We start from the raw sequence: 25,169 nt of genomic DNA, 5'->3' as shown, positions 1-25,169 counted from the left end.
TATTGACACATTCCAAGACTGAGGGGAGCCTGATTGCATTCAAGGACTTCAGCAGGAGCAAATTTGTGTCCTGATTGTGCTGCACAAATGAAGCCCAGATGATCGGGCCTATTAGCTGCTGATGACAACACAAGCCTGTTCCTTCACAGTGATTTAAAAGTCATGGGAGAGACAAAAACAAACATCTGGGACAGTATCTTAAAATGTGTTCACTTTTTATTTAAAAAAAGACATTAAATACAAATAATATTTTGAATCAAAATCATTTCCTTTCTCAGAGAAAATAATAGCTGTGTGATTTCTAGTTTATATCATGAAGAGCTTGAATCAAAAAAGAAAAAACTCTTTGAAAGATAAACTTGAAAAGAAAAACAAAAGACATTTACCCGTGAACAGAGAGATTCTTAACGTGACCAGCAGGGAAAAAGAATGATAAAAAGTAAAAAGTGACATTACAGAAGTGTGACCCTGGCTCTGCACTAACAGACTGAGGCGGGATGGCTGGGTGTGCATGGAGAGAAGTGACTTACTGAGAGGTGAGAGGTTCACTGGCATTAAGAAGCAGTAAACTAAGATGACCAGAGACCTGAGTGCCTGACTGACACAGATCTTTTGGCCCAAGGCTGAAACTCGCCTGCTGGGCACAGAGCTTACAAATGACCCTGCTGTGCAACAGAAGGAAAAGGTTCATTAAAAAATAAAACATTCATTAGTGATTATATTCCCCAAAATACACTGAATCAAATAGACTTTGCTGTGCAATCGGTGAGTCACTGAATTGTTCATAAGAAAACCTAGTTTGGATCAGCTTATAATTCTTTCTTAGATAAATAATTTTTAGTTTTAAGTACTGTACATGATGTCTAGTCAGACACATAGCTGGCCAGGAAATAATAATAATAATAATAATAATATTAATAATAATAATTATAATAATAATATATAAAAAGACACACTTACAAATAATAGGGAGGGAATAGCTTAAACATATTTGTATGTATGTTCCTCCCCGTACATCAAGTCTTTGAATAGATGGGATATAGCACCAACAGGTTGGTTGTAAGTTGCTGCTCTCTATTAAAGGAAGTGTACAGCCGATTTCATGCTACCAAGCTACTGGGCAAGCATTCTTTGTCGGCACTCTCTCCACTTTTCAAGTCTTTACACAGGATGTGGGAGAGCATCGGGCAGGAAGCTCCTCGGGGAGGACCCCGCCTCCTCCCTCAGACCCCCTACCACTTGTGTGAATGCATATTTGGTGCTGTGTCCACCTTGTGGAGATTTGTTGGCATACGATCATACAAGCATTTTTCAAAGAAACAAAAACAACAACAACAAAAAAGAAAATATTTGCATTGAATGGAAAATTTCTGAGGGGTATTTGCTAAGTTTGCTGTCAGAAGTCCTGGTGTAGCTTCGTTTTTTTTTTTTTCTTGTTCTTTCTGTTTTTCTTTTCCCTCCTCCCTGGGTTATTATTGTTTTCATACAGTATCACACTGTTTCATCTGACATTACCTCTGAGGAAAGGTATGCAGATCCAGATAGGTCCAATTGTCTTTAACTGCATGCATTGACGAGTAGCTGCGCAGCTAAAGTGCTTTAAGTGCTTGTGCTTGAGCTTGAAGCATAGGGGCAGCTGGCACCTGCGGCAGGGCGGGCGGGCGGTCACACCGGGCTCGCCCCGTTCAAACAAGCCTACACCAGGTTGCACCACTGACAGTAAGAGGACCGGAGATGGGGCAGGGTGCTTGGGTGGGAACTGACAGCTTGGGTTAGTGGGTTGTAGACGGGGACGGGATCAGGCACATAGACAAAGACAAAGATTCAGACAGGGTGAAGACAAGTAGGATTGGAAGACCTTAGCACTGCATGACAGACAAGGACAGGGATGAGGACACAGGAGAGCAGGTTAGAGTTACAGTGGGACAGGGACACGGATGTGGACAGAAACAGTAGGTGGTGGGAAGGAGACAATAGACTAAACTAATCCCTAAGACACCAGGGTGGCATGTGAGCACCTCATAATGATACTCCACCAGGAATCTATCCTGTGAGTTTAAAATACTTGCCCCCTGTCAGCTTAAAAAAGGCTCAGAAAAGGTTGGAATTGCTTTTTTTCACTCAGAATGACAGCTGTCTAGAGTCACACAAAAGTATTAAAATGTCCATGGAAACTTCTCGTACCACTGCAGAAGCATAAGCCACCTTTCCCCTGTCTGTCTGTACTGGTGTGTTCCATACATTCATATTGTTTTCAAAATATGGCTAAATACACAGGCCAAAAAACAAAAATCCAAGTAGTGGTCAAATAAAAATTATAATGGTTTCTGTCATTTTAGGTTGTTTTTATGAAGCTGACGTATGTTCAAGTGATTGTTTTTCTAATAGGCTTGCAACTATTATTTTGGCACATTTTGCATCTTAATCTCCAATGTTGATCTGTTCAAAACACATATAGTTTCTCCAGAATATAGCTAAATACACAATTTTCATTTCACAGTCTCCCTACCTCTTGGCTCAGAATGTCTGCAGGGAGTGGATTATATGCTGGAGGAGTGGTTTCAGAAGTTTCTTTAGATGATTTCATGCTGTTTTTGCAATATCACCCTTCAGATCTTCTGTAGCTATTGTTAATCCAAGTTAAATACAGCTGCTGTTCACCACAAAGGTGTAAGCACATTTTTCAGAGCCATATTTCAAAGCTGCGGGAGATGAGTATCTCATACTCAAAAGGTCGATTTTCAGTGAAGTGCTCCTTTAATTGAGGACTACAGGGGGTGAAGGGGAGGGGAGGCATGGAAAGTACTGTTTTAAGGCACTGAGACTGCATGGTTTGCCTCCATTTCCTTCCCAATAGCAGGAGCAAGGAGCAACCCAGAGGCAGCAAGAAGGGGCCCTTGGTGCTGGATAAAAGTCAAAGACCTGCCATCCCATAATCCTTCACTTCAAAATGGACCCTGAGCCAGAGAGTGTTTTTTTTCTTTTCTGCATTTTTAATTGAGCAGGGGCTGGGGACGGGCAGTCTGACATCGCTAAACTGAGCTTCGTGACATACAGTATTTACACAAATAAACACTTTTGGGAAAGCACTCACTCGCACGGCGTCCTGCACAGACATGCAGCTGTGCACACGTATGTTATGCAGGTGCTCACACATTAAGATACACACACAGACTCGCGGCTACACACTCACAGACAGACACACACAATAGAAATGGTGGTGGTGCGGTTTTTCGGGTCACAGTCACAAATGAGTCCTCTTTAAAGTGAGTGGAAAAGTCCCTCCTTCCTCTCTCTCTAAAAGAATAGTGCAGATGGTAGGATTCTCTCTTTCGTCCCATTCTCTCAGCTTTCAGCTTAATTGTTTTTTTTTAAAGAAAGGATAAAGGTTCCCTAAGCACAGGACAGATAGCTGTGATGGACAGGAGGCTTGGCCGGTCGCTGAGGCTGTGCTCCACCCCTTTCCCCTCCCCTCCCCCTTGTTCTCGCCCTAACTCTCTGACAGAAATGGGACCTGAAATCAAAGGTCCAGAGCCCGTTCAAATGTTTACATAAAACTACATGCAAGAGCAAAGTAGGCTTTCTCTCTCTGTCTTCTCCCCCCGCCCCCCTTTTTATTCTGTCTTCCTCTCTCCGTCCACTCGTTGTTTCTCCATTTTCTCATTTGCTCTCCAGGTTGTAGCACTGTGTCTCGCCCCGCTCCCTGCCGTCATAGCCGGGCAGAGGTTGCCCGTATTTGTCAACGCACCAGCAGTACCCCCGCCTCCTGCCTTTGGATGGACGGCACTGCAAAAAGAGGTTGGGAAAAAGAATTAGTGTGATGCTTGTTATCTTTCACTAAACACTATGCAAAGATTAACATGTGCAGCCTTCCACAGGAACACAGACAGGTGGCACCAGCAGGACATGGACAACTAGCTCTGACTTCCATCTTTAGTTTACAGACTGCAGGAAGAGAAGAATGGAAGGCAGCAGAGGACTCATCACTTTGAGACACATTGTGAAAACAGATTAGGGTTTCCAAGGCGAGGAATTACCCTGACACAGCTTTATCAACACCATCTTCAAGGTGTATGTGTATATTATAATAAGACTCTATCTCTCTCTGTTGGCTTTTAGATTTTGGATGCTTGTCAGGAGGCCAAGTCATGCCTCAGCAGAACATCTCATCGATCATGGAGAGGAATGCCCTGCTGTCTGGAGCTGCCTCTCAGTTCTTATGTGCAGAAATGATCAGAGATAAACACTGCAGATGATGCAGCTGCTCGCCTCGCCAAAGATGATAATAAATGTGTTACAATCAGAGTGGGAGAGCCTCGCTCAGGCATCCACGTGCAGCCAGCATGGTGTAGAGTTTGTCCCATCTATGAGCTGTTTATTTATCAGGCTTATGCGCTCCTGACCAGAGGGGGTGAAGGATGAAAAAGCAGATTATTTTCGATAGACAGGGGTAGGGAATGAGGGACGCAGTGAGTGAGTGAGAGTGAAGGAGTGTGAAGGTAAACATGGAGTTGCTAAAATATTTGCCAAGGCCAGTTGGAGGGCTGCAAGGAAACCAGCGCTGCTATTCTGGGAAACTGGCAGACACTCAAAATCATCTGGAGCTGATTATGGCCTGCGCGTGCACAAGCGCACATGCATGTGCACACGTAAACAGACAACAGCAAACATGTAGGCGCACAAACAAGAGTTGTATCTACTGTAGGTACACATACCCCCCACCTGTTTACACACACACACACACACACACACACACACACACACACACAGTACTATCAGATGTCCCACAGGGGGCCGGCCTTTGTAGAGTGGCAACTTTATGAGCTCCATTTGGGGTACACATGAAACGACATAATCAGTCAGGCCAGGCTAAACTCTGGCTCAGAATACTCCTCCTACCCATCACCTCCCCCCAAGTAGTGACAGAGCGGCGAGGTGACTAGCCAGGGCCGAGACACGCCTGTCTGTCTCTCTAGCGGTGTAGTCCGAAAGTGGAGGTCATGCAGTCCATGAATACATATACAGCCTATACTATATTTGGCTCTCTCCATTGAAATAATGGCTCAGAGGTTTAAATTTGAACATGATAGAACCAAACTAGAGGTTTGGCATTACTTTAGCCCATTTACTACAAACCAGCGAATGACTTTGGAAATTTGTAAGTACTTTTTCAGCCATCGGTTGCCATTATTCATGTACAATATGAAAATGAATAAGCAGACTCTTTAAATGTGCCAGAGTTCTACAGTCCATAAAACTGAACATCAAGTTCACATTAATTTTTTCTGCTACCTTATTGTTATTCAGTGCAGGCCTTTCAATGACAATCTAAGGCCCCGTTCACATCTGGCATTGACATGCGTCTTGGGTGATCTGATCACAGGTGAACAGCTCTAAGAAAAGGTGTGAATGCAAGGACGCACTGAGCCTGTTTACACATTGTATCAACATGCATTTCAGTAATCCTGTTTCTATCATGCGTCTCCAGCTGACAACTTGTGTTCAGATTTTATAACTCCCTATGTCACTCATGCTAGAAGGTCAAAGGGCCCAAGGCACAGTCATTACTTCCACATTTTCACTAGCATGCTTGTTAGTCACATAAGTGGTTGTGTTGGTACAGCTGGAGATATCACTGTTGGCAGATTTTAACACATCTCCTTCCATCGGGCAAAATGATGGACGGTCATGCAACAAATACAAAAATAAAATGGTCAAGTTATAGAGCATTGACACACTGTCACCAAAACATCTACCACGTCCTGCACTGATGATGTAGTCCTTGTCAGGGTACAAATTAGCAGGCATGAGCATTTAAACCACATAAGATAAGATGTCAAATGCGTCCCAGACCAAATCGGCAAGTGGTTTGAGTGATCAAAGCATTTACCAGTGTTCACATAACATCACTCAAAATGCATGTTAATACCAGGGCCATAAAGGACCCATTGAGATCTTACCGCTCAGACTACATTTGAAAGGGATCTGGGCCACATACGGCCACATCCTTTAGCAGTGTATGTACTCATTTGCATGCCAATGGCATCAAAGTGTGACAAGAAACAAAAACAGTAGAATCTCGTTGATGGAGTACACACAAAACATACTTTCTTATTTCCATTTGGGCTGAAAAAAACATCTCAGGCAATTTGGTTTGACTGGAACACACCAAGAAATAGCCCCAGTCTGTATTGATATGATTTCTTCTTCTTTTAATTTCCAGCAGACAAGTCATGGGAAATGCATTGTCCATTTGTGATTGCATCTCCCAAGACACATGTTATTGCCAGGTGTACACAGGGACTAACACTGACTTGATTGTTTAATAGAACAGTTCAAGCAAGTTTTATGCAAATACTTAATTTTCATATACTACAAAAATGAAGGGGAACCACTGGCTGCCAGGGATGGTAAGAAAAAAATATCAAAAATCTTGAGGTGTACATTATGCATTTGAAAATGAGCAAAAATTTAATGCAAATATGATTTTCAGGTAAGGGTCTAAAACCTGCACACCACTGGCATGTATGGTCCTATTTAGGGTATCTGGTCATGTTGACATCCATGTCAAGACTGTCAGTCGTTTACAAACGACTTTATTATAATGCAACCTGTATTTACATTATTATTTGCCTAACCTATTGTGGTTGAGCAAATAATGTTGGTTCTCTTTACATTACATTAATTTGCAAGCTTTTGTCCACAGTGCATTATTTTTACTTTGTCGTTTACTTAAATTGGGAGCAATATGATTCAGTGTCATGCTCAAGAAAACTCCCCCCGTGGAAAGGAGGAGCCTCGCTGGGAAGTAGGACAGTGGTTCATATCGACACTATCGTGTGTCCTGGCATTTACGGGAGTAAGTCTGGGTGAATGGTTGGGCGTGATGCATCAATCTCCAACATCTGAGACTGATGCATTTTCTATTTACAGTCAACATCTTCTTCTTTTGGTTTTTGCTTTCTTTCAGTTACACAAGATTCATATGACTCTGATGTCTGTACGTTAAGTCACATGGAGACTACTAACCTAGCTTAGCATAAAGACTAAACAGCTAGCTTGACATTTCCAAGGTAACATCTCTAAAGGCCCTGACACACCAAGCTGATGGTCAGCCATCGGTGAGCATCTGGTAAGATTCTTTTTCTTTTAGCACTAAGCTCTTTAGCAGAAACATTTGTGATGGTTTGTGTTATTCTTCACTGGCGCCAGGTAAATTTGCTCTGTTCTTTCAACACTGCATTCTGTTTTTAATGTGCTAACTGGCTAACTAGTGTCAAGATGTTCTTCCAGTTTCCCTGCGTTAATTACAATTACAGATTACCACTGTCTGATGGTGTGGAGAATTACTTCCTCTCACGCAGGCACAAAGCGTATGTGGTGGTTTGCCGTCAGCTGTAGTCTTTGCGGTGTGTTCATGTGCAATGCTAGTTTAGTATTGCAATATTTTGCACAGCGATATTGTATCGATACACAGATTCTAAGTATCGATCTTTTATTATATACATTCTTAATTTTTGCAAATACACATTTAGATACAACTTGAGAGACTACAATAATAAAAGCAATTGCTTTTACAGTCCACTAGATGGTGCTGATGTGTTTTTTTCTGGTGAGGTCAGCTGCATTTGGTAGGAAGTTCATCAAAACAAAGATGGAGGCACCGAAGAAAGAAATCAGAAATGCACTGTCAGCATTTGAATCAAACATCTGGACTTATTTTGTTGTTTTTTTTAACATGAAAGCAAAGGAGGACTTATGATACATGCAATTTGCAAGCAGTGTCATATGAGAAAATACTTTGGGAATACTGCAAACACGCGTTCTCACCTCCAACACCACTATCCAGAGATAGCGTTAAGCTAACGCTGTCAAGCTAACGCTAAACCTACTCCGTTGAAAATCAACCGACAGTGGACACACTTAGCTTGAAACTAAAACTACCATCAAACTCTGAGAGAGCGAAGAAAATAACACAGTCATCACCTACTTCATGTGCAGAGATCTGTGTCCATACAGTGCTCTTTAAAACAAAGGCTTTTGTTACATGCTAAAAACACTAGAACCCAGGTACGTGACTCCATCGCAACATTATTTCACTGACACAGCTGTTCCAAAGCTCTACATAGAAGTGAAGCATAAAGTTGAGGAGTCTTTGAGGAAACTTGTGACGCCTGGACTTCAAGATCAGTGGATTCATATGTGACTATAACGGCACATTATCTAACAGAGGACTTGCAACTGCTGTCTCACGTTTACCAAACTAAGGCAGTACATGAAAGTCACACCGGAGCAAACATTGCAGACCTCCTGCAAAATGCAGCACAAGAATGGGGTTTGGCAGACAAAAACCTTGTCGTTGTCACGGAAAATGCTTCTAATTAATTACAACCTGTACAACAGTGTAGGATTCATAGTACCTTTTACGTTAAAAGGACTATGATTTCTACACAGCTTATAAAATGTGAATGTAAACACGTTCCAAGTAAATCTGAAAATCAGCACTTTAATCCCAGTCATTTTTTCTCAATTAAATTGCAACACTGAAGTATGCAGAGCCAAGACAAAACTCTCCTAATACTTACAAACTGCAGCAATGGCTGTGCAGCAACACAGAGGCAGACAGACAGACAGGCTTTAGAGTGTGACCAGGTGTCTGTTTCCGGCATAGTCAACATCCACGTGCAGCCTGAGTGCATGATCAAAGGCAGCTTTATAGAGACAGAGGCCTATTAAAATACCTCGCCAACAACTACCACGACAGTCTGGGGCAAGTACGCAGCCCAGCACGCCCCATTCTCACACACTAACATCATCGAGGGATTCTTTTCGGTTTTCCTCCTACCTACCTCTTCCTCCTCCTCCTCCTCCTCCTCCACTGTCTTACTCTGTTTTCTGTCTCTCTCTCTCTCCTCTCCTCCCTCCATTCCCCCTCACGGTGCCATCGTCTGAGTCTGCGGCCAGCTTCTATTTTAGCCCTGACCCAGTGGACGAGACTGCGGAGAGAAGCTTAACATTGTGTTCCTCTGCTCTGGTTAATGATGATGGAGTCCAGTATGTGCCTGGTGTGTGTGTGTGTGTGTGTGTGTGTGTGTGGGAGAGTTGAAAAGCCAAAGGAGAGGCGGAAGGGAGAGGAAGAGCAAAATGTGCATGTGTGCATTCCCCTGTTGCTTGGCTACCTTTGAATTTCCGCTCAGTCCCTCTTTCATCTGTGAACTATTAGCAGTCATCTCAAGCAATCCTTTCTTTACTGCTTCAATCTACACACACACAAACGCACGTCCACATGCATGCGTGCGCACACACACACTCTAGGAGAATGTCATAGACAGCCAAATGCCTGCTGAGGACTGGATGTCACTTTACAGCCACCTAAGACAGATAGATTTCAGTGTTTTACAAAAGTCTTTGTTGAAAAAAATATTTTTTGCATTGGTTTTCTTTTACAAACTAATCCTGGTAGCTTAAAGGAATAATCCACCAAAAATTTGCCTTCTCTCACCACCTGTGGACTTGTTAGGTGGCTCGGATAAGTTTGTAGCCCACTTTGATTCATAATGACTACAATGGATTCCAACAGTAATCCAATTTCACAGGGAAAAAAAAGGATGACAGCAACAGTAGAAACGTTTTAAACCATCAGTGCAGCATATTGCACTTCCCCTCTGCATATTTGTCTCTTCACTGTGTCCAGAACATTCATGGTTACACCAAAATATGGCTATATATCCAGAGTCTGTTTGTTGCTAGCAGCTAGCACTTGAAACTATGCTAAACTGCTAACCATGCTAGTTACAGACGGAAGCTGTGTTTTCAACCATACTTGGCATATTTGGGGGAAAATGTCAGAATATGGCTAAATACACAACTTTCATTTGTCACTAGCTTGACATAATCTCAAATGACATATTTATATGGCTAACTGCGTTAAGCTTGACATATGCTTGTTACACTTGCAAATGTCCCCAGGGCCAAAGGGACGTCACATCATAAGACACGCCCCTTTGCAGGGAGTCCTGTGCAGTGCCATGGATGTATAAAGAGACCTGGATGCAGCACTGGGGGTGGGCCTGAATTCATTCCTATCAAAGTTGCTCAGTGGCACATGATGCCTGCTCAATTTCCACAGTATGAAATTACCTGGAGCTTCCTCACTGTGGGGCCCACATAGCAAGTGCAGTAAGTAGAGACATTTGGCAGTCGAGTGTGGCCGAGTGGCTAACTTCCACTGGCCAAACAGCTAACTTCCATGTAAGCAGTCTGCTAACTTGAATGGGGATAAAATGATTTAATCATGCAGCTTTTCTAGACTCTCAAAATGTTATTGGACTAAATGGATCAAATACTGATAGTGAAATGGGTCATTTTGCAGGGACTGTCACACTAAAAAATGTCACTGCTGATTTTCTTTCACAAGGTAACTTTTAGGCATTCAAGTGAAAATTTAAATGTTTGGAAGCAAAGCCCAATCTGTCGAAGTGTTTAAAACAAGAGAGTATAAAATATTTCATGACAATATTTAGACCATTCGTACTCTTCTTTAAAATTTCACAGAAACACACAATCATACATTTTTGATCTTTTAAGGGTCTTTTAAACTGACCAAGAGATGTAGGAGGATATCTAAACCTAAGACATATTTTTCCTGTTGCGTCCATCTTAAATCCAAGCTGACTTAAGTTGGTGTCCTCCATGAAAAACAAGCTACAAACCTTTCAGAGCACCCTTAAAGCACAGTTAGGTGAGTAGTTGATACTAAAAACAGAAGTTTGTGGAGAGGTGTTCACTAATCCTAGCACGCTGAACCACAGAGCCTGAACCTCTGCTCCTGGGGTCAGCTCAGACCTTGTGCCCCATATTCCCAGCCTCACAGCCCTAACACTGGCTCTGCGTGATCCACATGGCCTTCACTAAAAAAGCCCATTTCACCCACCCCGCACATTTATAATGCTACCTTTATGGGGTGTGTATGCGTGTGTGTTGTACGTATGAATGTGTGCTCTTGTGATGCCGGTCTTTATAGCTAATAGCAGCACCGCTGGGCTTCACGGACATTAAAAAGAGCCTGGTCTGACCACAGGATAAACACAAGCTCATAAAATGTAATGTGTGTGTGTATAGGGGCGCACGTATATGTATTTGTGTAGAGAGGATGCCATCTATGTGTGTTTGTAAGTGTATTGGGAGTAGCTGCAGGATATTGCTTTTTCTAAAAAAAATAGTTTAATGAGAGACCCAGTGAATTCAACTCCAAAATAATTTGTGTTTGTTTTAGAAGAATGAAGCCACACAAACTTTAAATTAGGGGCCTAAAGAATCAATGTAGGCAGTGAATGTGGTGAAAGATGTTGGAAAGAGAGACTTCATGACATATTTAGTCAATTATCTATTAACAGTAAAATGTATCTATGGCAAATCTGATTACCACCTAGCCATTTATTAACTAAAAACGTAACTACCAGTTTCCAAATGTTAGCATGTTGAAAATAATCGAATATAAATTGCTTTGCTCAATTTTGTATTACTTTAAGTGGAATACCTTTTAGGCTTATCAACAAAAAGGACAAAAAACCATAAAACAATTTGAAGACATGAATTTGGTATCCACTAACTTGTTAAGAGCATTTTTGTGACATTGTAGAGATTATAGAGGCTCAAATACATAGTCAAATATGTGTCTTTTTATACTGCACTGGGTGTTTGCATACATGGACCAGAGGTTGCATTAGACTTTCTCTTTGTCTGTCATTTTTATAGACAGAGTTGTATAAAATTCTGTCTTAATCTTTACATGTAATTTTAATTTTAGCTGCCACTGGCTGATAAATGTTATCGGTGTTACCTGCTTGACCTTCATCCTCCACTGCAACAATGCCTTTTTTAGATTATTTTTTCAACAGCGATTTATCATGAGACTGCTCCAGGTGTGTGAGCTCTGCGACAGGGACAATTTGTGAGAGTCTGGCCACATGCACACAGTGACAGGGTTAACTGTAAGCAACACACAGCTAACATTACCTAACGGTTATTACCCAGCTTGAGACAGAGTCGAGCCTTTTTGGTGTCAGTGTGAGTTTGTTGGGACTACAGACTTTATCATTTGACAGCTCTTTGGCGGATGTTAGCCGCTGTTAGCTTACTGTGTTAACTCGTGCTATCCAGGCAAAAGTTGAACTGATCAATCCCACTTTTTCACCTCATTTATCAATGCCATTACAATTATTGGGCTTTATAAAGAAACTTAAGACACTTAGCTGCCGTGATATTTTGCAACGGTATGTAGCGATATGGCCTATCAATGCAATGACTAAAGCAAAGAGGCAACCCTAGGTAATCTCTTTAACTAAAGCCAGCTAGACAATGAGGTCATGTACATGAGATAAACGACAAGACTGGACAATAGCTAATTAATATGCACATGCCACCAACTGGACAGGGGTGCGAATTACTTAAAGATATGGTAGATCTACTAAAATGATGGACTGCCTTCAGATTTTTTTTGTCATTGTTCAAAAAATCAGTCAGCGATGGAAAATATTTGGTAACTGCTACCTCTGACACTGACATGTTCACACAGTTGTCATGTCAGCTATAGCGCAAACCCTTGTGGACATCATCAGATTAAGACAGTACATGAATCCTTGCAGCCACACTGGCGCGGAAGTATAATCTGGGGTCAAATGACTGTAAGAAATAAACAACAGATTAATCAATAATGACTGATTATTAGCCGAAGCCATAAATACTTCATGATGGAGTATCTATACTGCTTGGATATACACTAAAATATGTCTGTAAAATCAAGTATTGAATCAGTATCAAAAGTTGAAACTAAATGCTTGGCAAGAACTAATTCTTTGTTGATAAGATATTTCCTGATCTAAATCATGATTTTTCTTTTTTAAGTCCTTGCACAGTTGTTTGCGTTGCGATTATACAGAGATGCATTGCAGTTTGCTCAATTAAAAAATGTTTTTTTTTTATAGAAAACCTGTTTTTTAAATAAGGTATTGACATCATATAATGTTGTTATCAATTCCAAAACTTAGGTACAAAATTGGCACCAGCGCTGAAAAAATACTCTACGTATTATGCAACAGCAATACCAAAAAAAAAAAGAGTTTATATCCCCAAGTGAGAAGGAAGGCAATGTGGATTAGAAATCCAGAGAGGGAACAGAATGAGGGAGAGAGACAGAGTTAAAATAGCTGTCTGGGTCCCCGAAGGTTGACCAGTTATTATAAAGCCATTGTGGTCAGTGTGTACGTTTCCACAGATCCTTCTGAGTCACGCTCAATAAGTCAGTCCTTATGGGCCTGGCACTGTCAGGACCCAGTGAGGGAGGAGGTATAAGGGTACGCAGGCACCTGGCTCACATCCTTAACCCACTGCCTCTTCCTCCTCCTCCTCTTCCTCTCAACACACACACTAAACTCTGAAAGAGTACACAGAGAGACGCAGACACTGTCGTCCCATTCACAACCCTCTGCGGGGTGATTCCTGGCCAGACAAGGAAGGAAAAGCCAGGTGGGCGGAAGGGCAGGATGGACAGAATGATGGAGCGGGCAGGCAGAACAAAAGATGGGTGGATGAGTGTAGGCAGGGCACAATGGGGGTAATGATGGGTGGGTGAAATGATGAATAAGAGAGAGAGAGCCTGAAAGTGACAGTGAGAGAGAGAGAGAGAGAGAGAGAGGTGGAAAGTGAGTTAGACTTTGATGGGGTGCAGTGAGTGGGTCAGTGTTGGGCATGCATGGCCTGAACTGGGATACTGGGCCAATTCATATAACTGCTGCTAAAAATAGGTTTCTCTGTAGCCGAGGTAGGGCTAACATGGCTCAACCTTCTCCGACAGTGCTAGTGCACTCATATTACCAGCAACATCTACTCTGAAAAAAAACACGCATACATACTTGTGACTTTTTCCTCGTGATAGTTGACCCGTAAAACAATATTCTACCCCTAATCACTCTCTTTAGACTGCAGTCTTAAAACATTTTTGGTTCAAAGTCAGGACTTTTGCTGATTCTAATGGATTCCAATCGTGACAAGTATTCTGAGCAATGGGTTATCTCTGGTTCTGAAAAGTGAAGTCTAGGCCCAAGTGCCTTAAACCTACATTCTTTCTATTGGCCAGCAGGGGGCAACTCCACTGGATGCAAAAACAAGTTTGGTCATATAAAAGTCAACGAGAAAATGACCCAACTTCTCACTTGATTTATTACCTCAGTGAACATTTTCCATATGCGTTTATGGTCTCAGTTGCTAGTTTCAAATCATCTCCAGTACAACATGTTAAATATGTAAATTATGGTCCCATTTAGAGTAAAATAGACAGTAAAACAGAGTATGATTGGGCGTGGCTATCTTGCGATTGACAAGTTGCTACCATGGCGATGTCCTAAAATGCCAAAATGCCAAACTGGAGGCTTCAAAACTTTGGTTCACAAACCAATGGGTGATGTCAAGGTGGCCACATACACTTCTTTGATATAATCCATTGTTCTCGGGAGACAAGCATCAGGCAATTCCATAACTTTCCAAAACCAACAATCATGTCCACTACACAAAATCATAGATCAGCTAAAAAACCCTTATCACTTCAGATGTGGTCAGACGACACATAGTACGAACTAGTTCTTTCATACACCAGCCTTCATCCACTTCTCCACAATCCATCTGTTAGCTCAATGTGTTCAAAAAGTCATTTTTCCCCAAAGCATGGCTGTATAAATGCGTGCGCAGTTAGCAGCTTAATGACCCATGTAGCCTACATTGTAACAAGTGCCAAATGTGCTTGAGCTACAAATGACAGCAGTGTGTGTACAGCCACATTTTGGCAGAACATGATATGTTTGCAACATACTGAGCATAGCATGTTGAGGGGACAGTGTTGCATGAGAGGTTTCAAAAGTTCCTATGGTCATTTTGATCCTCTTCTTCAGCTGTGAAAACCTATCATCACTGGAATCCATTGTAACTGACATGAATCTAAACTGACCACAGTTTCTGTTCTTTTGAATAGTAGAGACTTTTCCAGGAACCAAGAGATCTTTCTAGGAACTCAGAAACTTTTTCTGCTTTTCAACCAGAAAAACCTGTTTCCAGGCTTTGTCCCTACTGCCAAAAGTTCTTTCTCCAGAGTATTTTCTAGTGGGCCTGTAACTATCGTTGCATAGTCTGCAGAACTTAATATTCCGCACTGGTCTCCCTGATCAAACACAAGCCTCAAATCTGCTTCAGCATCTGGAATGTATTCATACAAAGTAAAAGCAAGAAGTGGCTGTTGCTAATATCACCAACTGGTATAGGGATGTGACTAAAACAATGGTATCTGATTGTCTGATTTCCTAAAGGTACCCTAAAAACGACCAAAGGTTTTCCACTTCTGCATGTCTCACACAATATCTCTATGTTATTGCATCTCTGTGTGTGAAAACTGTTACCTGTTATCTACTGAGCAATTCCATGTGGCACTGTCAGGTTCTATTCTGCAAAACACCTTTTGCTCAAGACAGCCTTTTCTGTGAAAGGCACAAAGTCCTGAAACTCGCTACCTGATCACTTGAAAATTGCTGCCAGGGTCATTACTTTTAAGAAAGCCACCAAATTCCGGTTAATTCTGCAACACAGGTTTTATTTCTAGTTTTAAATGCACTGTTTTAAATGTGTGCTTTATGGTATTTTCATGTAATCATTTTACCTTTCTTTACCTCACTAGTCTAATCTCTATTTTCTATGAAAGCCTTCGAGGGAAGGCTGTTACACACTAGCATCCACTAAAAACACTATGATACTTGCACTTGATAGTTTTCATATTGTTTTTGTATACTATATCCTCTCCTAAAAAACAGACAAAAAAACTAAACTATATTGAACCAAAGGGATTTAAATATCTTTCTTATTTTACTTCCTATTGATCCTTCATTCCTGGAAGTACTTGGTTGAAAAGCTGTGTTAGTTCCAGTTTAATTCCTGTAAGCATCTGGAAGAAAAGGTTCACCTGGAAGATGAAACTACCAGCCACATTTCAACAGTTCCTGAGAATTTGATATTAGAAGATTTCAGGTGGGGCATTTCTTCAAGATGCTAAGACAGCGTGTGTATCATGTGCATGGTTATGCCCTTTTTTCCTCTGCTTAGCCCTTCACCCATCCACCTCCTCACCCCTCCCTCCCACCTCGCCCCCCCCTTGCTCCCTTCTTTTCACAGTATTGTCACCCTAGACGGTTCACACGGTCTCCTCTTCGCTGTGTTTCCGGTCATAAATCTCTGCAACACACCGTGAAGGCACATCCCCTCCGATGGATTTAACACAACACCCTGCACCCCACCGGCCCTCTGAGAAAAGGGCAACAAGGGCTGGCACACTGCTGCACACACACACACACACACACACACACACACACACACACACACACACACACACATTTATACACACACACACACACACACACACACTTAGACCAGAACTGACACTTCCCTGGTTGGTATTTGTTGATGAAATCCAGGAAAAGAACAAGGAAGAGTCTGATTTTAATAACAGTAACAATGAAAACCGCACTTTGGGGAAAGACTGAGGTAAGAATCTGAGAGGATGATTTTATTCTGTGTGTGTGTGTGTGTGTGTGTGTGTGTGTGTGTGTTATGGCTCGAGTTGGTCTCTGACTCATGGTGCTTGTCGGGGGGGGTTTGGTGACTCATGCGTTTCTCAGAACAGGCTCTAGTTCCGTGGAATTCCTTCGATAAGGCGCACAACCTCAGGAAATGGGATGGTGGTATTTATTTGATATGCCGTATGTCTCAGCAGTGTCCCACAACACCTACCATCCATCACCCAGCTTCCCCACCTCACCCGTCCTCTCCTAAGGTCAGTTTATCACCAACCGAACTACTCCAAATGAAATTTAGTTTCCTCATTTTTTTCCCCCTCTTACAAATGAGCAGGCCATGGGTGGCCTGAGTTTGCTGTACCACGGACAAGAAAAACTAAACCAGTGACAGCCTGTTTGTTTTTTTTACCTCACCAACAGCACCCCACACCTACACACCCTCACCAAAACTACCGCCATCAAACAAGTGCCATACATACACTCCCTTGCCGCCACATCTACCGTGCCACACACACTCCCAGACCACATTCTTACATCCCTACCCCCCACATTCTCCCACACCACACACCCACAAACACACCTGACCGACTTCATTTCCTGTGAGGCATGAGTCAGACGGCTGCAGTGCATTTACTGGAGTAATACATAGTTATTAGCCATTCTGATAATATAGTGTTGATGTGGCTGTCAAGGCAACCCAAGCTGCAAAAAAAGGGGGATTGTGCATGTGTGGGTGGGTGGGATGAGTCGGTGAGGATTCTTTGGAAGTGTTCAGGCATGCGGTGGGTCTATCTGCATGTCCGCAGGTGTGTGGGTGTTTAAGTGTGTGAAAGAAAAAGAGAGATGAAACAGCAGGGAGAGCCATTCACCTGTTTTTTCTTGTAGAAGCCCTTTCTGTCACAGTTGGGTATGCGGAAGCCTCTCGGGTTGAGCACGTTGCTGATTTTAAGACTGCTCAGGATGCTCTCCATCTCCCGCCGACATGGCCCCTAGCAACACGGCAAACACACCCCAGCGACGCCAGTATTACACACGCATCCTTACACAATCACAAACATGAAAAACATGAGGAGTATTCATGCAGTTATAGAAGTTCATGATCAACATCAGAAAAGTTAAGTCCCAAAATGAGACGTCAACTTTCTGGAAAAATTGGTACATTCTTTTACAAAATGTTTGATAGCATACAACCAAAATTATGTTGTTTACATGATAGAAGACAACTTGAAGGTACCCTAAGGTGTGTTTGACCACAAAGTGCTCTGCAGAGTAATGTTGTGTTGAGAGATTCCCCAACTGTTTGTATCTTGTGTTTCTTCTGCACGTGCATGAGGCTGCACATGCATACCACCTACCACAGGTTGACAGCAATATGCATTCTTGCCAAATGCATCCTTGTGCCAAAGAGAGGCAGCAGTCTGTAGGGTTTAATTTCAATAAATTGCCTCAGCAGGTGATTTCCCCATTGAGCATTCACTTTACTGGAGTGCTAATCAGTGAGTTGGTGGAATATTGGACTGAACTAAAAAAAAACCCTGAAGACTGATTCACTCCTGTGGATTTATAATTAAGACATTGACCATGAACTGCAACACCAGCCAGAGACCTTTATTCCCCATCTCTCTCCCCAAACTTCCTGTCATTTCTTTACCATTAGCTTTTGAACATTGAGGCGTCAAATGAAAAGTTGCAGACTGCTGTCTTTCCATTGCAAATGGTGATGCTGCCTATCAACAGAGGTTGGTGGTAATTAGAGGGGAGAAAAGGAATAATAAAGTAGGCAGTAGCTATGTTTCCATCCAAAAGTGATTTGAATCATTGGGAAATGCGCATTAAAAGAAATACGAATCCTGTGTGTTTCCATTAAATGTACGGACTTTGGTGAAAACTAAAGTTTTCCGCAGAACCGGAAACAGAACAAGTCTCGCATTCTTCTTCTTCTACGTTTCTGGCGGTTGGCAACCAGCATGTAAATGCATTACCGCCTTCCCGACCCGGAGTGTGGATATCACCATGGAGAGAGGTGCGCTACATCAGACTTAATTCGAACATAACTGTTTCCTTCCCCCGTTTTGCGAATCAACATTTTTTCTAATTAATCAAAACTCGGCTAAAGCGAGCGTATTTTAGTTTGTGCGAATCAGGGGATTTTAATTAGAATTTTGGCGTTTCCATCAGAATTTTCCGATGCGATACTTCTAGATGCACATCTAAACAGTCTGATGGAAACATGGCTACTGATAAAGATATTGGCCAAACTGCTGTTAAAAAGCTTTGAAAATGTTTTATGAGACAGATAATGTACTCAATATGCTTGTTTCAATGGTTCATATAGGCATCATACAATTGTTTTGAGATGACAAATTGTGAACAAGGTGTCTTTACAATTAAATCACCACTGGGTACCTTTAAGTAGGTGTTTGAAATAAGACAACACTAGCAACATGTTCAACTTTCATAGCAGAGATTCATGAAGACAGTTTAATCTGGTTAATTGGAATCCAAACAAGGTCACACAGTTAGTTCAAAAACAACAGACTCTTTTTAAAGCAGGTGACATGTCATAGTAGGAAAAGCACAGGTGTATTCAATAATGTTAACGAGAACTGCATTCCACTTAGGGGAAACCCTGGTGTTGTCCATGTTAGCTCATGAGAATAGCTTACTGGGACACTAAATGGAACTGAGTCATTGGTAATTTTAACAATTTCACCTGTGCTTTTCCTACCATGACAAGTCAAAACATCTGTTGTATAAAAGGTTTGTAGTGGTTTCTCTGTATCCTGACAAGACACAAAGACACAAGGCTGCACCGGGTAAGTGTCACTCTAAACAGCTAACAATTTTGAAAGTGGCTGCCAAAACTTCAGGTAACAAACTAGAACTTGTCCAAAGCCTAAAACTGTATACAAAGTACAAGTTAGCCAACGAGCAAACTAGCTAACAAGCAAGCTAACTAGTTAGCTGGCTTGCTGACTTTGTCCAAATTTGGTGAGTTCTGACAGCAAGTGAACTCACTAATTAGCAAACAACAAGGCAAACACCTCAATGACAGACTCGATTTTTCACTGAACTATGTATTGACAAATTCAACTTAAGTTTAACATTTGAATTTGTCAAAAGATAAATATTGTGGACAAGATACAAGGTAGCCAGAGAGCTAGCGTTTAGCCTCCAAATAGACCTTTTTTACAGACCTGACTTGTCATAGTAGGAAAAGCACAGGTGAAATTGATATCATTAATGATGGCTCAGTTCCGCTAAGTGTCCCAGGAAGTTATTCCAATGAGTCAGCATGCACAACACCAGGGCCTGCACTAAATGGAATGCAGCTCTGCATAATGTTATTAAAATACACTGTGCTTGTTCGACAATGACATTGCAAATGCCTGCTGTGAAAAAGGTTGATGACTCTCTTCTTCTCCTTGGGTATGTTATTCTCTATATTTTTAGTTTTTAAGTGGCCAGCTTTATTAACTTTTAAATTTAAATTTTACTTTGTCCAAAGATAAATACTATGCTCAAAATGCAATGTCAATAGAGCGCTAAGTAGTTAGCTAGCAAAAAAAAACCCTAATGCTAACCTAAGCTAACGATTTTAGCTGCTCAATGCCTGTATTCTTTTCTCGTTTGTGTGTAGTAGGCCTAATGGTTATGATTTCTGTTTTCAAAAGGCTAACAAAATAAAGCTCAAATGTACAGTAGTATCTATTGTCAATAAGATATCTTAGAAATATTATTAACAAAGTGCAAAGGAGCTAGTCAGATAGTTAGTTAGCTAGCTAGCAAACAAAAAAGAAAGCAAGCTAAAAGTTTTCACCCAAGACATACTCTCTTCTTCATTTGGTTGGTTCATGGCATTAAAAACGTGGTTGCCAGCCTGCATAACAGTATATTTTTTATAGAAAGCAGGTCATTTATTATTATTTGTAAGGGACCATAGAAAATGTAACATTAAACGGAAATGTTACTATTAGAGGAAACGTACCAGAGGTAACGTTAGCTTAAATGTAGCTACAGTCATGGGGGTTCACTGTCTTTCTAAACCTCTGCCACTAACCACTAACACAGTTTTTTCTCCAATTAATGTAGTAACATTGTAACATTTTTACAGAAATCTCATTGCCTCTGGATGTGACTTACATACTCGGTCTCCCTCTTGTTCTCCAGGGAGAAGTTGTGCATGTCCATATTGGCTCCTCCTGACACTGATTCCACCTTGTAGCTCTGCGTCTTCCTGTTCTGATCTTTCTGGATCAGCTTGTTGTGCAGTGGAGGCCTGGTGTCCATTGACCCCCGACTGTGCCCACCCTTCACGGTTGCCACGCCAGGCAACACTGTCATTGCCACAGTCACGTTGGCAAAGCCGTCTTCTACCTGATTTCCAGCGTTCTCTGGAGGGGTAAAAGTAAGTCATCAGTTTTCAAATGAAGAAGGATTGTTAAAACAGCATCTGATTTGTAGCTGAAATTTAGTGGTTGATTATCCGTTTTTGCACCACTTGCAGTTGTGAAAACATGTTATATATCACATTTAAAGAATAAAAGATAAAAGGAAAGGCCTTTTGAAACCCACTCCTAGATTTGTGAAACATTTATTTTATTTCTTTGGACAAAATGGGGATATTTTTCCATTTATATACATTAAGACTGTAAAACCAGGTCTAGATAAAAACTAGTATAATTACACTTGTCAAAACTGGAATAGCCTAGATCCAGAGACTGCTTTTATACGTGTTTCTGTCTTATGTGATGTGAATGTAGGAAACACAGAGGAATCACCTTTTTTCCCCAAAAAGAATAAAGGTTTTACAAATATGAAACTGTGTTTTACACAGTCTCTGGAGTCTAATTGTTATCAAGTCCAGGTTTGAGAAGTGTAAGTGTAGTGGTTTTTAAGTTAGACTCGGTCTTATGTGGTCTTGATGCAGAAACATAAATGATATCATCCTTTTTTGTTTTCATAGATAAAATAAAGCTTTCACAAATGCTAAAATGGGTTTGAAAGGGCCTTAAATATATACTATGCCGGATGATCCTTAAAAAACAAACAAACAAAAATAACACAATACCTCTCACTCATCACTGATGACCCATTAGAAGTGTGTGTCAGTGAGACCCTGCCCTCTACTTATATTTTCTTATTTTCCTCTTTTTTTGTTCTGTTTTTATTTTTTTATTTTTCTCAATGTGGATTAGTTTACTATACTGAGAAGACATTGCAATGCCAGCAGTGCCTGCTTCTCTTAATCCAACAGAGAGTTCCCGACTGTCTAAGTGAGGCCTGTTTAAAAGAGACAAAATAAAGTTAGCTCATTGCCTTGTGGGCTGTTTGGAGACAGAGCTGAAGCCAAGTAATAAACAGAAACATGACGATTTCATATCCACAAATTTCCACAGCATGCAGACCAAGAGATAGTCACAGAGAGGAACTGAGTGTAAACAAGACTTTTTAAGGACGCTGTGTAGAAGAAAATGTTGTGTATGTGTTTATATGTTTAGGGTGGGGGAATAGGGTATTGGAGCTAAAAGAGGAGGAGGTTAGGGCAATAAGAGGTAAAGTGGGAGATGAGGGAGCCGATATATTAATAGCGTGTGGTGCTGGCAAAGATTTCTGTCAAATCGTTAAAGACAGAGTGGGGACCATCTGACTGAGAGGAAGAGAGGAGGGGGCTCCAAACACTCCCTAATATAGGAAAGGACCAAACTACCCGCCATGTGCCACCCGGTCGGCCACACCACCACAAGGCCACAGTCGGAGAAGCTAACTGAGCTTGGAGACGTCCTGAAGAGGCAGAGGGACGATGGGAACACACATGCAGCGGCTCACACACACCCAAACACAGTTTTAAACCGTTAACTCAAAGCAGATTTTGTGTTCGAGAGCTGCGGTGAGGGTGGCGGACGGGCATGTAGGGGTGTAGCTCGTGCGGGCAGGCAGGCTGGCAGCCCACCCTTTCTCTGTGACCACCTGATCAATTAGTGACGTGGTGGGGCTCCACAGTCTCTCAGGCTCTCCAGAACTTAGAATAACAACATGGATGTCACCAGCAGCATCAACTGGAACAAGACAACGTCAGAAACCAACAGATGCTCTTTAACCTGATACGACCTCCATGTATGTTTTCTGATCTCTGCAAAAATGTCCATGAATGTCCATAAATGTTCATAACCAAGGACAAAAATATGGAGCCCTTTTTAAGATTCCTGCAAGCATTAATTTTTATTGTCAATATAAACTTTTATATAACCTTTCTAGGAAGTCTGGGGCGTTTTAGATAAACACATTACGCAATTTGTTTGTATAATGGCACAGGGGTAAACAGCACAAACTGCGGTGAGGAGAGCTTGTTAATGTCTGGGAGGAGAGGCTGCTCTGGAGCTGGGGACTGATGGTGGTGGAAACCACTGGGCTGCATGTACATATTCTCTCCAACAGGGGCGCTTGGGCACATTTTTTTTCTCCAGTGAAGATACTGGAAATAAGCAATCACTGATACACTGATACCTGTCTCACTGCTGTTATCTACTGCATTCTGCTTTACAAGGTTAAGAAGTGGTATAACATGGATCTCTTTGCTCTCACATTGGATACAATATCAGTTTTGTCTTAAATCTGCAAATAAATAAAGATAAGCTTATACAAAATGACAGAGACAGAGAGAAGGAGAGGAAATTAAGAGAGCCATATATAGGCTAAGTGACAGGAAGTTAGAAAGTAATAGGCTACTGTGTGTGTGTGTGTGTGTGTGTGTGTGTGTGTGTGTGTGTGTGTGTGTGTGTGTGTGTGTGTGTGTGTGTGTGTGTGTGTGTGTGTGTGACAATGTGTATGCTGAGTGCTTGCACACCACACATTACTGTGGCCAAACCAAATAACCAGGAAGAAGAAAACACACACAGAGGCTCCTGGAGGCCTGACGTCAGCAGTGCCTAAACACACACCAGTGTGTATTCACATGTAGGTGGCATGTGTGCCATTTAGCCGGTGTGAGCAGCGTGCATCCATTCACACAAAACACCATACAGTCAGATAATATGAGGTCTCCCATTATTAGCAGAGGCACTAGCATGCAGTAAGGTGATATCCTCCAGTTTGGGCTCATTGATAATGATGTCTTTGCTTGAGTGTTGGTTGCTTGTAGGGAACTCAGAGATACGACCCCCCACCCCCTTAGCCACACACCCGAGATGTTTTGGCCCACATCCTGGGCAGCAGCAGCACATATTTTCATGCTGTGTACAAAAATCCATGAGCTTTACTTGAAGGAAAATAAGGACATTACAGAAGACAAGGACAAGGTCTGCGCTCAGCCTCAGCTAAATACTGTATACTTACAGTATGTATGTGGCATTCCTTAACTATTGGTTTGAGGGAGCCAGGCTGTGTGTGTGTGTGTGTGTGTGTGTGTGTGTGTGTGTTAGGGAGAAAGAGAGAAGGAACCGTGTTGTGATTTTCTTAAAACAAACAATGTGCAAACCCCAAAACGACAATCTTTTAATTCCTTAAATTTTATTTTGCATTTTACTCATGATGGTCCAAATCTGTGCGCACATGGAAAAAGAAGTGGCCGCCTGGTGGGAAAGCAACGATTAATTGCTGCGTAAACCTCCAACCCATAGCTGGTGTTATCCACTCAAACTTTCAGGAGCCTATGGGATTTGTTAAACACAGGCGCGCACATCACTGTGCAATGTCCAACTTCCACTCTAAAACCCCACGGCTAGAAATTATGTTTTACATTTTGGCAAGCTGCATAACAGCACACAGACTACATTTTGCGCATTATACTTGCCGTGCCGTTTATCTCCAGTAGATCAGTCTTTACAGCATCTTTATCTCATCCACTTCCAATACAACGCACTTCATCGTTTTTTCCATGACCAGGGAACTCCCCGGTCAGCACAGAGCAACACCCCATGGGGTGAGCGCCTGTCAAAACCTCTACATAACACATGCACAAAAAAGCAACAACACTGGCTCCAAATCATTGAAAGCGCAAATAACCCCCTGCTTCTTACCTTGTTTTTGCGGCGGTATGAGAATGCTGTTGAGCTTTTTGGACGCGGCCCTGGAGCACACTCCCCGTCCCTCCAGAAGAGCTTGCAGGGGTCGGTTCTCCCCCGGCTGGTGCTGGCAGGTCAAACCGGAGCCACAGCGCGCCGTATACACTCCACACGCCAGTCCCTCGCCGAGGGCGCACGTCATGCAGCAGCCGCAGCCGGGCTCCCTCACCCGCTCCGCACAGTCCTTCGGCAGCGGCTTGCACTGCAGGAGCGCCCCGGCATCGCACGGCTCGCATCGGACCACCGGCCCCACGGTGCCGGCGAGCCGGGTGAACGCAGCCAGCGCGGCGGCGAGACAAAGCACGCAGAGACCGGGCATTCTGCCGATTAAGCTAGTCACAAAGGGACAGTATGTGAGTTGTCACGTAGGCTTAAGGGGACTCTCTGTGACACAGCGAGCCGGCTAGCCTTCTCCATCTGTATTTTCTTTTACGCGAACTTCTCGTTTTATACAGGCGGAAAAAAGAGCCAACAAGTCACACCCTCCTCCGTA

At 42.2% G+C, this 25,169-nt stretch overlaps 1 protein-coding gene across 1 annotated transcript; it reads right to left on the bottom strand.

Moving 5' to 3' along the window:
- Positions 1-198: 198 nt before the first annotated feature.
- On the bottom strand, positions 199-25,169 carry LOC125895337 (insulin-like growth factor-binding protein 3). Its single transcript, XM_049587089.1, has 4 exons — positions 24,632-25,169; positions 20,757-21,007; positions 17,483-17,602; positions 199-3,786 (listed from the first exon to the last, which is right to left on the bottom strand). The coding sequence occupies exons 1-4, from the start codon at positions 24,993-24,995 to the stop codon at positions 3,661-3,663; spliced, it is 861 nt and encodes a 286-aa protein (XP_049443046.1). The 5' UTR covers positions 24,996-25,169; the 3' UTR covers positions 199-3,660.

Source organism: Epinephelus fuscoguttatus, linkage group LG10 (genome assembly GCF_011397635.1).
Source record: "Epinephelus fuscoguttatus linkage group LG10, E.fuscoguttatus.final_Chr_v1".
Lineage (NCBI taxonomy): Eukaryota > Metazoa > Chordata > Actinopteri > Perciformes > Serranidae > Epinephelus > Epinephelus fuscoguttatus.
The sequence above is the reverse complement of the archived record's forward strand: the minus strand, read 5'-3'. Positions and strand labels throughout refer to the sequence as shown.